Source organism: Hipposideros armiger, unplaced genomic scaffold, assembly GCF_001890085.2.
Source record: "Hipposideros armiger isolate ML-2016 unplaced genomic scaffold, ASM189008v1 scaffold_464, whole genome shotgun sequence".
Classification (NCBI taxonomy): Eukaryota; Metazoa; Chordata; class Mammalia; order Chiroptera; family Hipposideridae; genus Hipposideros; species Hipposideros armiger.
This window is the reverse complement of record NW_017731814.1, coordinates 71,300-86,588: the sequence shown is the minus strand read 5'-3', so window position 1 is coordinate 86,588 and position 15,289 is coordinate 71,300. Positions and strand designations below refer to the sequence as shown.

Here is a 15,289-nt window from a genome sequence, read left to right as displayed (position 1 = left end):
GACAGAAAGCCATGAGGCATGTAGAAAACTAATAGCATAATAACAGAAAGCAGTCCTTCTTGTCAGTAATTATTTTAAATTTAAAATGATTATACTCTCCAATCCAAAGACAGAAGTTGGCAGAATGGGTAAAAACAAATGACCCAACTATATGCTGTCTATAAGAGACTCACTTGAAAGACAAACAAATTGAAAGTGAAAAAATGGAAAAATGTATTCCATGCAAATAGTAACCATAAGAGCAGAGGTGGCTGCATTAATTCATACAAAATAGACTTTAAATAAAAAACGGTTACAAAAACAGAGAAGGACATTATATATTAATAAAGGTTCAATATTGCAAGAAGACATAACAATTATAAATATTTATGCACCAAACTACAGACCATGTAAATATACGAATTGAAGGGAGAGATACACATTTCTACATAACAGGCTTCCTAAGATATACCTGGAAACTTCAATACCCCACTCGCAATAATGGACAGAACAGCTACATAAAAGGTAAATAAGGAAACAGAGGACTTCAACAACACAATAAACAAACTAGATCTCACAGACACAGACAGAGCACTCTAACCAACAACAGAATACATATTTTCAGGTGCATATGAGACATTTTCCAGGGAATACCATAGTTTACATTACAAATTAATGCTACTAATAAACTAATCACATAATATATAATAACATAATTATACTAGACCACAAATTAATATTCAATAATCAATAGATAAAAAAATAGATTTCATGCAAAGTATATTTTCTGACCACATGAGATGAAGTTAGAAATCAACATCAAAAGGAAGACTGGAAAATTCAATTAACTGTGAAAATTGAACAACACACTTTTAAATAACCAATGGATCAAAGAAGAAATCATGAGAGAAATTATAAATTACTTTGAGATGAATGAAAATGAAAACATAACATTTTACTTAGGAGCTGCAGCAAAAACAGTGCCAATGGGGGAATATATAGCTATGAAAGTTTACAACAGAGAACACCTGAAATGAACAACTAAATTCACAATTTAAAGAACTAGAAAAAGAACTAAACCCAAAGCTGGCACAAAGATGTAAATAATAAAGATTAGAGTAGAGAAAAACAATTTAGAGAAGAGAAAAACAATAGAAAAAAAAAACTTTGAAACCAAAAGTTCGTTCTTCAGAAAGATCAACAAAATTCACAAGCCTTTACCTAGATGGACTAATAAATAAAAGAGAAGAGCCAAATTACTAAATTCAGAAATGAAATGGGGGACATTAATACTGATTCTACAGAAATACATAATATTATATGATAGTACTATGAACAACTTTATACCAACAAATTAACTAACCTAGATAAAATGGAAAAATTCCTAGAACATGAAACCTACCAAGATGAAATCACACAGATTAGAAAGTCTGAGTAGACATAGAGCTAGTAAGAAGATCGAATTGGAATAAAAAATCTCCCAATAAAGAAAATCCTTGGACCTTATGGTGTCTGGTGATATTTAAAGAACTACAACCAATTCTTCTCATTTTTTTTAATTAAATTGAATTGGGAAGTCTTCTGAACTCATTGTATGAGATTAGCACTACTGTGATACCAAAGCCAGACAAAGACACCACACACACACAAAAAAGAAAACTACAGACACATGTCCCCTTTTGAACCTTAACGTAAAACTCAACAAAATAAGCAAAGAGAATTGAGCAGCGCAATGAACGTATTATTCACCACAACCAAGTGGGATTTATTCCTGGAATGCAAGGATGACTCAACACATGAAAATTAATTAATGTAAATGCAACATCAATAGATTGAAGGGAAAATACACAGGATTATCTCCATTGATGCAGAAAAAGCACTTCACAAAATCTAACACTCTCTCACTCTAAACATACTCCATAAAGTAGGAATACAAGGAAACTACCTGAAGATAATAAATACTATACATGAAAAACCCACAGCAAACATCATACTTAATGGTAAAAAGGTGAAAGGTTTTCCTCTAAGATCAGGAACAATGCAAGGATGTGAACTTTCACCAATTCTATTCAACAAAGTACTGAAGATCTAGCTAAAGCAATTAGGCTATCAATCAATCAATAAAATAAAGGCAATGAAATTAGTTAGGAAGAAGTAAAATTATCGGTTTGCAGATAATTGGTTCTTACGTGTATAACATCCTGAAAATCTCACACACACACACACACACACACACACGCAGGCTTTTAGAACTGATAAACGAATTCAGCAAATTTGCAGGACAAAGTCACAAAAAAATTAGTTGCATTTCTACAGTGTACTATTAGTACATTTACCCACTAAATGCACATTTGTCATAAATGCCCAATATCCCGAATATGTAGTATTAAAAGGGCCCTGTAGAACAAAGGTCACTATTAAGTGAGGCTTCACTAATTTGTGACAGTCTCAGAAATAAGGCTTTCCAACTTAGAGATCTTGATCAACATTAAGGTCCAGGCTAAACAGGTCAATTTTCATCTGGTCATACTTTATAGAGTTATCTCGATATAAGAAAGTCTTCGGTGGGCTATTCTACCTCACATTTCTATAAGCCCCGCTTCAGCTCTGAGAGTTGCCCATTTTAAATAGGGTGCACTTAGTTGTCATGGATACAGTCACCATGATGATTACCTTTTTAATGCTTATTATTACATACAGTAAGTATTATACAATTTTGCTTTCCTTCAATTGAAATTTCTTTGCATTAATTACACATCTTTTCAGTCTCCATGAAAAGCCCAAGAGTTGACTGGCTGTAAGTACAACTTGTCACACTGAAAGCAAAGTGAAATCAACATTATGAGAATGCGTAGAAGAAACACAAAAACTCGAACTAGTAATATTTACCTTATTTCCTCTACTTACCCCTCATTACAAGCATAGTGAGCCTTTGAACCAAACAGGAAAGTTCCATTTACTTGGCCATTTATGGGGTCTCCTAGTTGTGGACATGATTTTCCTGAAAGAAAATTTGAAATTCATTAATTTATACCAATTTCAAAATGGGTTTAAATGGAAATAAAAATTCTACATTGTTCTATTGAACTGATGAAAATATAATTTTCTTTAACTATTAAAAGCCCAAACTTAAGATTCACATTTACTCTGACAACCACTGCCAAGAAAAAGATTCCCTGGAGATTTTGAAAGTCCAAAAAAATACATTACTACCTAAAACCTATATCCACATGAAAAAACCATCACTGTCATAGTGGAATATGCATCCTAAAATGTGAAAAAAAATCTCTAGAGCAAATTTTTTTTTAAGTTCTGTTTACTTACTTGTACAAGCCTCCTGGAGAGGTGTCCATGTGTTATCAGGCTGACAAACAGCAGTGGTGGCAAGCGCCGGCATGAGACGCTTGTATCCTGGGCGACACTCATATTCTACTTTGTCCCCAGGGCTATAAGGGTCTTGAGAAGCATTCGTGAGCTTCATAGTTTGGAATCTTGGTGGATCATCACAGGCATCTGTGCATAAGAGAATAAGAACACGAACATAAAGTATTTTATCATTTTCGCCAGCCAGGGACTGTGGCCTGGCAGCAGGCAGGTGGTACAGAATAAACGGAAAGGTCCTTGGCAAGGTTATCAATGATCACTCCATGCTTTCACCTAAATGATGGTAGTAGGGGAGGACGTGCGGTGCTTGCTTTAAATAACATCCTAGTAGCTTTGGTTGGTTGGGGAATAAGGTCACTATTCCCGCAACAGTATAATGAAGACACTGTAGCAATGTTTATGGTTTTAAAATATATTTATATGAATGCGATCTTCCCCGGTTTTTCTAAATTCCTTTCACACTCACCTCCGCCCTAACAAGACTTGTATAGGACATAGCAGTCTGCTCAGATTACTCTTCCATAGTTTGTAACACAAGCTGATGATGACCTGTCACTTCAGGCTCAGTCTCCTCTCAGGAAGCAAGTTCCTAAAGGTCAGGGATTATATGCTTTCCTTTTCTACTACACTGTACCCAGCCGGTGCTTAAGAAATGCTATGTATGGTAAGAGGTGGCTATCAAATAAGCACTGTGGGTTTCATAGATCAAAGTAAATATGGACTAAAGCATTTCAAAATATAAGACTTCATTTCATATTAGTGAAATGATCATTTTATAAGTCAACAGACACCATTTACTACTTTGAAGAGCCTTACATGAAAAAAAAATCTGCTTTCTTGATATTATTTCATTGTTTTATTATTATTTAAATATACAGTTGATTCTTGAACAATGTGGGGGTTGGGTACGCAGGCCTCCATGCAGTTAAAAATCTGCATGTAATTTTTGAATCCCCCAAAACTAAAGTACAGTCTTTAACTCTGTATCTGTGGGGGGATCGGTTCTAGGACTCCCGGAGGATTCAAAAGTCCGCGGACGCTCAAATCCCTTTTATAAAGTGGTGGAGAACAGTGCGTAGAGTTGGCTCTCTGCATCATCGGATTCCCAACTGCAGATAGAAAATATTGTTGGTTTTGTCCAGAGATGTGAAACCCGGGATACCCGCCAGCAGTATATTTATAGAAAAAAACAAACAAACAAACATGTAAAAGAACCTACTGTAACTGAATCTTCCTTTACTGATCAGTTCCCTGAGGTAGCTGTTTCGGCTGTATATCCAAATAGCCCTACAGTTAAACTACTATATGTATTGCTATACTTTTACAACTTTTTACCTCTGGGCTTTTTTTGTTTGTTTTGCTTTTTGATTTTTGTTTTGTTTTGGTTTTGTTTGGTAGTCCTTTTCTTCCTAGAATAGTGTCATTTCTACTTCAGCAATTCCTCTTCCTTTAAATTACCTGTGTGATTGAAAACCTAACACATCTGTTAGAAATATTATGTAAAAAATGGGGTGAAGACACATCAAGCAAACCCCTAAAGGGCTCAAAGAATGAAGAGGCTTCTCCTGTGAGGTTAAGGACCTAAGAAGAAAGAACATAGATCTATTTTGATCCTGAGGAACCTGTGTTTTTACTGCCTGGATTGGTCTTACTTCAGACTGAGAGACTGATTAAGAGAACTCTAGGCATATGAAATTTTAGCCTTCTTTCATAGCCTATTCTAAATTCTAAAATTGTCTCTATACATAGTCCAACGTTTAATTTCCACCATGTCCTGAAATCCACCTACTAGCAAAATATTTTCAACGTTTCCACTGTGCTGACCTTGATATCTGAATGTTCCTCAATCAACTGCCCAACACAAAACAAAAGCAAAAAGCTAACTAACCAAAAGCACTAGTACTTAAAAGCATTGTTTAAACACAGGTTTAGTACAGGAGTGACATTTACTAAATACCCTGAGCCAGACATTCTCTTTTCAGTAGGAAAACAAACATGGGCTAGAAATGTTATATATTTCCTTATAGATACAAATGCACAACTTCATTCTAGAATTTCCTGGAACCACCAAGAAAGTACTCAAACAACAGCAAGCTCGTGATTAAATTATACAAGTATCTTTTGTTTCATGCAATCTCAGTAACTATCTTGAAAGCATATAAAGGAGAGGATTCCTAATGTGACTTTCACATGTAGTGCTCTGTATGGAAAAAGAAATGTCAATTGGATGGTTTAATCCATTAAAAAATGTTGAAGTATTTCTTTCTGCTAACATGCATCATGAAAGACATGCTTTCAGTAATATGTGGAGTTTAAAATTTGGTTTGGCAACCAATTGATTACAAGCTTTATACACTATAATAATTGAGTCCTGTATTACACTTTTTTTTTTTTTAAGATTTTTATTGGGGAATTGGGGGAGGGGGACAGTGTTGAAAAATTGTGGGAAGGGAACAGTGTTGGGGAATTGGGGAAGGGGAACAGCCAAGTTGTCCTTCAATCTTAGTTGTGGAGGGTGCAGCTAGCTCAGCTCCAAGTCCAGTCACCATCTGGCTGGCTGTGGGCAGCTCACAGCTGCTCAGCTCAAGGTGCTGAGTTCAGTCTTAGTTGCGGGTGGGTGTAGACACCATCCCATGTGGGAGTCGATCCGACAGCCTTGTTGTTAAGAGCACACGCTCTATCCCCTGAGCCACCGGGCAGCAGATCAGCTCAAGGTGCTGAGTTCAGTATTTAGTTGCGAGGGAGCGTATCCCACCATCTCGAACAGGCAACCTTGTTGTTAGGAGCACGTGCTCTTACCAGCTGAGCCATCCTGCCACTTGTTGGCAGCTCAGCAGCAACTCGGCTTGGGCACAGCTCACTGGCCCATGTGGGAATCAAACCGGCAACCCTGTTGCTCAGAGCTTGCACTCTTGTGCAAGCTCTTAACCAACTGAGCCACTCGGCCGGCCCCCCAGTATTACACTTTCTTAATAAACAAATTTCTCTCCTTGCTCAGACATTGCATTTTTTTTCCTACAGGGATGTTCAAACTACACATTCCCAGATCCAGAAAAACAGCACCTTGACTTAGTTTTTTTTTATTTTGTTTTTGTTTTCTAGATAGTTAAATATCATTTAATTAGGCTGCAGTGCTATACTTTAACAATAGATGACATTATATATCATAGGTGACATTCAGAAAATTCCCCAGTGCTCCAGGTGAGTTTCAGGACCATGAAATAGTTTTCCGCTGAGGATCAAGAGAACTGCTCACCTTCTTCACATTTCGCAAACTCGTGTAAGCACTCTATACCTGCCTGCAAAGGTTCAACTTGCGTCCTGACACGAGTCCACACACCCTTGTCCAGATGGGTGCCTTCAGAAAATCAGAGTCTTTGACGAAAACTAGAAGCCCAATGAACCCTGGCCATCCTGTTCGTCTACACAACCTATTTTTAAGCTTTCTTTGCTTCCCAAGATGCAGGCTCTGGTATCTACACCTATCAATTTTATTTCTCATTTCCAGGCCTACAAAACTCATTTACTTTCAAAGTCATTAAGCATTCTTTTTGGTCAATGAACCCTAACACCTTTTTCCTCTGTAATTTTAGTCACCTGTCTATAACATCTGGAGCTGATCACTCTGTCTTTGCTCCTTTCTGCCTGAAAAGCTGTCTCTCTGGTTTCCAGGATGGCACTGCCACCCTGGTTTTCAGCTTGTCCTCTGGCTGCTTTTCCGTCTCTGCCTCAGTGCATAACATGATGCTCCTAATAGGTTGTTCTAGGAACTCTTTTTATTCCATTCTGAAGACCTCCTGGGTGGGCAGATACACTCCCATGACTTCCCTACCTCTGAGAAGAGCTGAATCCCAAATTCCTCTCCATGACAGATCTCCAGCTGGGTGCCAAGTCTATCTATCCAACTGCCGCCCCACACAGCTCCACTTGGGGAGTGTCACACTATCTCCAATAACATAATGAAGCCAGAGTGTGAACTCTTTTGATTCTTCACACTCACATACACACACAGCAAACTAGTTAAACTGTTCCCACAACTGAAATGCCTGTTCCATCCTTCCAGTTCTAGCCTTCACTTCTAATTAGAGTCAGTATCATTTCTTATCTGGAGTGCCGTAAGAGTTTCTGAGTAGGTCTCCTCACCTGCCTTGCCACCGCTTATTCATGTTTCATATTACTCCCAGAGTCATGTTGATATGACACAGTGACCAAGGCTCTTACTAATCAGATACTTTCCCATGGTCCCCCAAAGCCCTCAAGATAATGTCTGAGTCTCCTTAACATAGCTAACAGACTTTTAAAATCCGTGACTATCATAAGCCTGCTCACTCTTGCACGCTATTGTCAAGCCATATTGAATTCCTTGCAGTGTCTATTATTATACTTCATGAATTACTTTAGCACTTCTAGGCCTCCATACATCACGTGACTTCCGTTTACACCAGAGACCCTGCCACTCTGCCCACCCACTCATCCTTCAGTTTCATCTTAGCTGACAATGCTTCCTTGAGTCTCTTGACAACTCTCACTGAAAATACTGAGTTAATGCCATCATGATACCCCAACTGACTTATTTCATAAAACTTTTCGTATTGTAATTCTTTATTACTTATATTCCCTACAAGACTGTCACCTTCTTGAGGATCACATCTCACTCACCCCTGCATTTCTAGTACCTAGTGTCAGAGCTGAATGAGCACTCTTATCAGTTCTATACACTCTTTGATCAAAATTCAAATTTTTTACTATTCAGCCAACTAGTTCCAGAGATATCTGCAAATCACATTTTTTTCTTCATGCCTATATTCAAATTTTTGTCATTAGTTTATAGATATTTCCCTTTACCCGAGTTTTACATTTATTTCACGTCAAAATAGTTACGCTTAGTTTATTATGAACCTAATCTCCACTACTACTATTAATAGAAATGGTATTTGAACATTATCAAAAGTGGACTGAAGGCCAGGACAGTTTCGGTAGAAACAGCCCAGTTCCAAAAGGAATCTATCTGAAGGCCATCACAGTTCCAGTGCAACAGCCTGATTTCAAGAGTCAGGCCAAAGTGCCAACCGAGTCCTCTCAGACAAAACAAGGCCTTAACCAGAAAAGGATGAAGCCTTAATAAATTAGATCTGGGGGAAGCTCCTTTGAGTAAGGCTGACTTCACATGGTTCAGTAATAGCTCTTATTGAAATAACAAATATGGTGCAAGTCTGCAATATCAACACCCTTTGATAGAACTGACCTATCACCTTTGCCTTTGGCTACTGCAGCCCAACAAGCCCATAGAGGCCTGCACCCTAGCCAAGGGCAAAACTGCTGACATTCATACTGATAATAGATATGCTTTCAGAGTAGCTCATGATTTTGGATAGTGACGGAAACAACATGGCTTCCTTACTGTCAGCTGAGATAAAATGTAAAATGGCCTGTATGTTCAGGAATTACTGAATGCTACAATTTTGCCTGCTGCTTTCACTATTATTAAGATCCAACGGCATTCTAAACTTGACTCTGGAAACTTAAGGAAAATCACCTTGCTGACACTTTCGCAAGGAATGCTGTCCTTAAAGTAACCAACAGCAGTCAAACTCTGGCATGGCCCAAAGGGATATTTCCTCAAATGAGAACTTAGAAAAACTGGCGATTGAAGCCCAACAACTGGCCTCAGAAAAGGTAAAACAAATTTGGAAACCCAACAATTATTGATTTGATAAAAACAGAAAGCTTTGGTTCAGGCCAAATAACAACCCAGTCCTACCAGAGACACTAACATTCCCACTCCTGACTACTGTACATGCATTAAACCTTTGGTTCACTGACAAAATGATAGCATTTATAAGTTAGTATTGGTGGGGAAATATTAATAAGGCCACAAAAAGCATCAATCTCACTTGTCCAAATTACAACCCAGGAAAGCCTGTTCCCACTCATCCTGGACATTTTAAATTGCCTAATAGACCATTTGTGCTGTAGCAAATGGATTCCATACCACTTCCCCATCTCAGGGATATAAATATGTTTTAGTGACAGTATGTTTTCTCATTGGACTGAAGCTTTTCCTTGTAGACAGGCTACTGCCCCTTCTATGGCCAAAGTCCTTTTGGAAAAGAGTATCCCTACCTAGAAAACCCCTCCAGAACCCACAGGGATTGGGGACCCAATTTTATCAGTCAGCTGCTTTGACAGATGTGTGCTAGGTGGCCCATTTTACAACACTTGTGAGCTGACTACCCTCAATCAGGTTTAGTTGAACGCACTAATGGCATTAAGACAGCTGACAAAATGTGCACAGGCTGTCTAAATACCTTGGCCAAAAGCACTGGCCCCTCTAAATCTCAGATCTGCCTCCTTTGGAACTCATAAACTCTCACCCCTTGTGATAGTCACAGGGTACCTGATGCGCCTGGCCCTTGCCTATTTTGATCCACAGCTGATAAAAGGAGATAAACTTCAATATCGTAAAGGCCTAAGTTCTATGAAAATTCACCATGTTCTGGTAGAGCAATCTTTTCACAGTGTACTCCAGGGAGATGAAGACCTTCAGGAAAAAACACTCTGAAACCTGGACACTTCATCTATTGGAAAAGACACCTTCAGAAAGGCTCTCCTCACCCTCACTAGTAAGGCCCCTATCAGGTCCTGCTAACCAACCTTTGTGCCACCAAACTCCAGGCAACAGGCTCCTGGAGTCACGTGACACATCTAAAGAAAGCACCTAACCCTGACTGGACCTGCACACCACCTGGTGACCTGAAAGTGAAGATTTCCCAGAATTGAAGCAGAAGACACCTGATGAAACTGCTTTCCCAAGATGCTCAGAGCAGGCCAATTTGAAGGTTTAAAATTCACAAAAGTCTCTCTATTTGACTATTAACTGATTCTGGATCCTTAGCCAATTCAGAGTCTGAATTTGCAACCTACAGGCTGTATTACTGATGAGATATTCTGTTCTAAAGTTTCTTTTGACATAACAATACTGTTTAACTGCTTCATGTTTTATTCCTGCATTGTGTCTTCCCAAAGCCTTGTTTAGTTATTTCAGTCCTGAGTGTGCTTTTGCCAGGCTCACTATTCTAAGATACAGACTTGAGATGGGAAGTTCCTGAGAGGCTGCCCCCGCTGCCCCTCTTGGTACTCAAACGTCATCACAATACGTTCCCAATATGTAGTCTTTCCTACAACATGAGACATGACACTCAGGAAAAGGTCCTTCCTGGAAACAAGGGACGAAAGACCACTGAGTCCAGAAAAACCTGATACTTGATCAGTGATTTCAGAGAAAAATCTTCATCAAAAGGGGAATATGTGAAAATTAATAAAGACACCACATTTAAAATGGAGTCAGGAGGCTAGAAGAGAGAACTCTCACACACGTCACTCAACACACACTAATAATCCCAACAGGTAGAGACGTACCATATATCTGACAGGAACTGATACCATTTTCTATCTCAACAGGAGGAAGATTCTTCCTTTCCTACTAACAGCTCAGCCAATGGGAGACTGCCATAACTCACCCAATAAAAAGTCACTCGACTTCGAACATCCAGTTCCCTCCAAGGGGCTCCACTTTACAACAGATCCTCCCAAATCCATAAAAGAGCAGTCCCCCTTCCCGCCCCCTTTCTTTCTCTGGACTTGCTTTTGGTTTATCTTTGGATCATATGTCCCACATGAAATTCTTTGTTGTTCCCGAATAAACCCATTTTGCTAGAGAACTATCTGGTTATCTATTTGTTTAAGGAAAACAGATAACCTTCCTTCTGGAGGCAAGAGGACATTTTTTCCTGAGCTCTAAGAGCCAGCTGAATATGATATTTAATTTCCTGGTTCTTAATACTTATATAAGAGTGTTGATACGGAGGCAAAAAGTTGAACATTTGGAAACACAAGTGTGACAAGGCACACAAGATCTCTGCATTCCAGCGGAGAGAGAACAGAAAACAATAGTTTTGGGAGGGTGAAGAGAAGTAAGGGATGATTTGAACTGAAATGTGTGTGATGTCTACCTGAGATAGGGTGGTAAGAGAAGGTCCCTCTGAGGTGATAACATCACAACTGAATTTGAAGGATGAGAAGGAGCCAATTATGCAAGAGGCAGGAGGAGAATGTTCCCTGACTGCGGGAAGAGCTTGTGCAGAAGCCCCGAAGTGGCAGAGTTCGGCCTGTCTGGTGAGCAGAGGTCCTCCCTTGTACCAGTCGTTTGTTAAATGCTGTCAGAGAATCACATTCCTGCTCCAGATCACTTCTCTTGGGTTATAACACATTAGTACTATGGTTTGGCTAGTGTCTGCCACTCTCAATAAATGTTAGCAAATATTTATTGATTGCCTACTGTGTGCCTGGCACGGGATCTAACAGTGAGCAAAACACAGTCCCTGCTTATATTCGTGTGTGTTTGCAAACATAAGGATCATGAAAATAGGAATGGTTTGTTATTGCTCACCAGTGTTCTTCAGGACCTGCACAGGACCTGGCACATACAAAGCAATTATTTACTGAAAGAATTCTACCAAGGACAGAATGCAGTATAAAACTGTATATGTAGTAAGAACCTAAAAATGACTTGGATATAGAAACACACATGCATATAAAGACAGTTGGAAATACACCAAAGTATTAAAAGTGGTCGTCCTTCGTGTAAATTTTATACAATAAGTGTCTTTTTTTTAGCATATAAAGTACTTATTCCATTTAATGAAACACGAAATAAACTTAGTGAATAGGCCTTCAGCTTTAGTTTATGAGCAATAGGGGAAAAAACATCTTAACAGTATTTATTGTCCATTTTTTTAGGACACTCATTTCTCAGTTGGTTTGGCTACCAATGTGTTTTATGTTACTTCGCATATCCCCTCAAATATGACTCAACCTAATGAAAAAAGAAGGAAAACAATGCCAAAAGGCCATTAAGTAATTGAACGGGATACGGCATATACTGGATGGGAACAAGAAGATTCCATGGCAAAAAAAACCCCACAAAAAAACAAAAAAACGCACAACAGTCTGCAAATCAATCCTAATATGAATGTGGGCAACAAGGAACCTGTTAACTTTCGGTACAAAAGCACCGGACACCCTTCCAAAACCCTCTAAATCCAGACATCCAGAACCTGCTCTCCCAAGGGCTAGAAGCACAATTTGCGCTCCCCAACCCCCCCACTCCCACACAAGCAAGCAGTTTCTTTGTCGCTCGCTCAGCACCGCGAGCCTGGCCACTTCCCTAAAACACACGTCCGGTAACACCCTGCCCAAGGTTCTCCAGCCCAACCGAGGGCGGCACAAACACCTCACTAACCAAGACATCACCCCAACCGGAGTCCACAGCGCAAACCCTCCCCACGGGCACAGCACGGGCCCTAAGCAACATCCCCACGCACATGGGCACTCAAGAGCAAGCCCTCACCTGGAGCACCAGGTGTGCGCTCCCCAGCCCGATGAGCTCAGCCCTGAAACACCTGCAGCAGGCTGGACCCCGCGCAAACACCGACCGCGCCCGGCGCCCGGCGAGGGTAAGCGCCGACCAACAAACAACCTTCACTGCGGCCACTACCTGGTCCCCACCGCCCGGGATCCGCGCACAGCACGAGGTCTCTGGCCACGCCTTCCCCCCAACTCCGCAACACTTGGGTCGACACAGCCTGGCGCCTCCTACCCTTCCCACCAAGCAAAGCTCCCCGCATCCCCTCCCTCCCTCGGCTCCCGCCGGCCTGCTCCAGGACCCGCTCCAGGTCGCCGCCAGAGCGCAAACGCTCTCCAAGCCCCTACCGGAGGATGCGGGTAGCTGGAGCACAAGGGCCACCAAAAGGATCCCAGCAAAGCTCCAAGAAGAAAAGGGACTCTCATGGCAGCGGGGAGGTGTCGTTCGCGTCCCGCAAGAAGCCGTCATTTTCCGGGAAAACTTGAGGAGCAGCAAGCAGATGCCCTTTTTAAAAGTCAGTACCAAACCAGCAAACCCCACACTCACTCTTATTTAAATACCAAGCGCAGAACCGCAAGTGAGCCTGGAGAGCGCCACGCCCAAGCGGAAGTGAGGCGGCTAACAAGGCCGGGCTGGACCAATCGGCGGGCTGCAAGGCTGGACCCCCGGCTCCGGGGCGGTGCCTTAGGCCCGGAAGGGTGGGGCGTGGCCTTGGCTGGAACCTCCCCCTCTCGGGTTTTCCCTACAGCTCCGGCTCTGCTTGCGCCCTTCGTAGGGCTGGCTATTGGTTCTCTGGCTGTTTACCTACCCGGAAGCACCGCGGCGGTTTGCCGGAAATGGTGGTTCACGGCGCCTGTTGTAAACGGTTACCGTACAGCCCCACTTAGGAAGGGTGGGGCGGAAACTAGCTGGTGGAGTCGTCATTGCCCTTTTTCCGTAGCGCTTGGATAAAGCGCATTGACCTTAAAATAGAAACCCAGATCATAGACAGCGGGTCGCCCTGGGGCCAACACCCTTCAGACCTTCACTTTTGTCCTGAGGCTTCCATTCCAGTCTGACAGGATCGCCAGGGCCCTTGCTCAACGCTTGGCGTTGATCAGGCATACTTAAGGACAATACTTGAAATCCCTGTGGTTAAAAGTCTGCTACTGAATCGTCTCAAGGCCCGCTAGGTTTCAAAATCACAAAGATGCTTTGGCCACTGCACTCCCAACCGCTTATGTAAATGACTCTGCCCCTACTGCTTTGAGAGGACCCCTTGGCAGGAAAATTATGAAACACCTAGCCATAAACATACGGGCCCTCGTCCTTGAGCAAAATGTTATATTGAACAGGAAATATACATACTTGAAAAAGGTAAGGACAAAGGTATTAAGTGCCAAATCCTTAGAAGCGATGAATGCTTCTTGTTAGGATGCGTAGGCATTAATAATGGGAAGAACTTTTCTGGTGAAATGTCGCTCGGTGCTGGAACGTTAGGAATGAGCAAGATTTATTGGTAGAGTTGTGAGTAAACCTGTATGACTAATAAAAGAAAAAAACAAACCAACCTGAACCCCATTAAAAGGACGGAATAAAAAGATTGGTGTTTTTTTTTTTTGCTATTGCAAAGAATAAAAACAGCAACCAACTTGAGTAAACATTGGGGGGAGGGGGAACCAGCACCCACAAACTTTAATTTTAAACATAAGTTTCGTGTTTTGAAGTTTTTAAATGGACATGACTTTTAAAGCCAAAGTCCCATTTAGAAGTCATCCCACAGAGATAGATCATCAGACCTGTGAACAAAGATGTATAATTTTGGAAAAATATAAGCTCTTTAGTGTCTAGCAAAAGTATAAGGAATTTTTGCTAGGGGACATTACGGGATGAAATTCAGTGTGGCAAGAAATATAAAAAAATAGAAATGTGGAAAACTATGCTATATTCTTAAGTGGGGAAAGTAGACTCCAAATTAGTATGTGCTTGCGGTATTACTTTTATAAAACAAAAGTAATATATTGATATACATAAAAAAAGATTAGTAGGCAATTACCAAAATTAACTAATAGTTGGTAAGATTATGCATATTTCATTTTTTGTGTTTTCAGTTTTCTGTATTGACCCAAGTTACATTTGAAATCAGGTAAAGAAAAAAATTGTAGTAACCCAACTGATATATATCAACATCTACTTTTTTCATAGAATGGTGGGGATAGACTCTATATCGCACAGGGTTAAAGAATGAAAGGATGGTGAAGAAATGGAAGCTCTTCATATAAACCTCAGATGCATCTTCTGGAATTACAAAACTTTATATATATTTAAACAATTCTATATGAGATGTATTCTATTAAAGGCTTTCTGGGTTCAACAAATCATGTAATTTTCTATTCCTCTCAGACCAACACAATGTTTGGATTCTTGACAGAGCATATAAAACATTAAGTGTGGAGGTAATGTATAAAATAAACACCTTAGAATCTTGGATTATTAAATCCAGACATTCCATGATGACACTTA

General features: G+C 40.5%; 1 protein-coding gene across 5 annotated transcripts in view; it reads right to left on the bottom strand.

Annotated features, from left to right (window-relative positions):
* The window catches only part of CD46 (CD46 molecule), a 52,781-nt gene extending 39,392 nt beyond the window's left edge, over positions 1-13,389 (bottom strand). For 3 of the 5 annotated variants that reach the window (XM_019666182.1, XM_019666181.1, XM_019666180.1), the window contains exons 1-3: positions 13,135-13,389; positions 3,304-3,492; positions 2,887-2,980 (exon numbers count right to left, since the gene is read on the bottom strand). In XM_019666182.1, the coding sequence (XP_019521727.1) occupies positions 2,887-2,980; positions 3,304-3,492; positions 13,135-13,255 (404 nt within the window). In that variant the 5' untranslated portion in view covers positions 13,256-13,389. The remainder of the gene's footprint in view (positions 1-2,886; positions 2,981-3,303; positions 3,493-13,134) is intronic. The other 2 variants (XM_019666179.1, XM_019666183.1) reach the window with 2 other exon arrangements.
* Between the last annotated feature and the right edge of the window lie 1,900 nt (positions 13,390-15,289).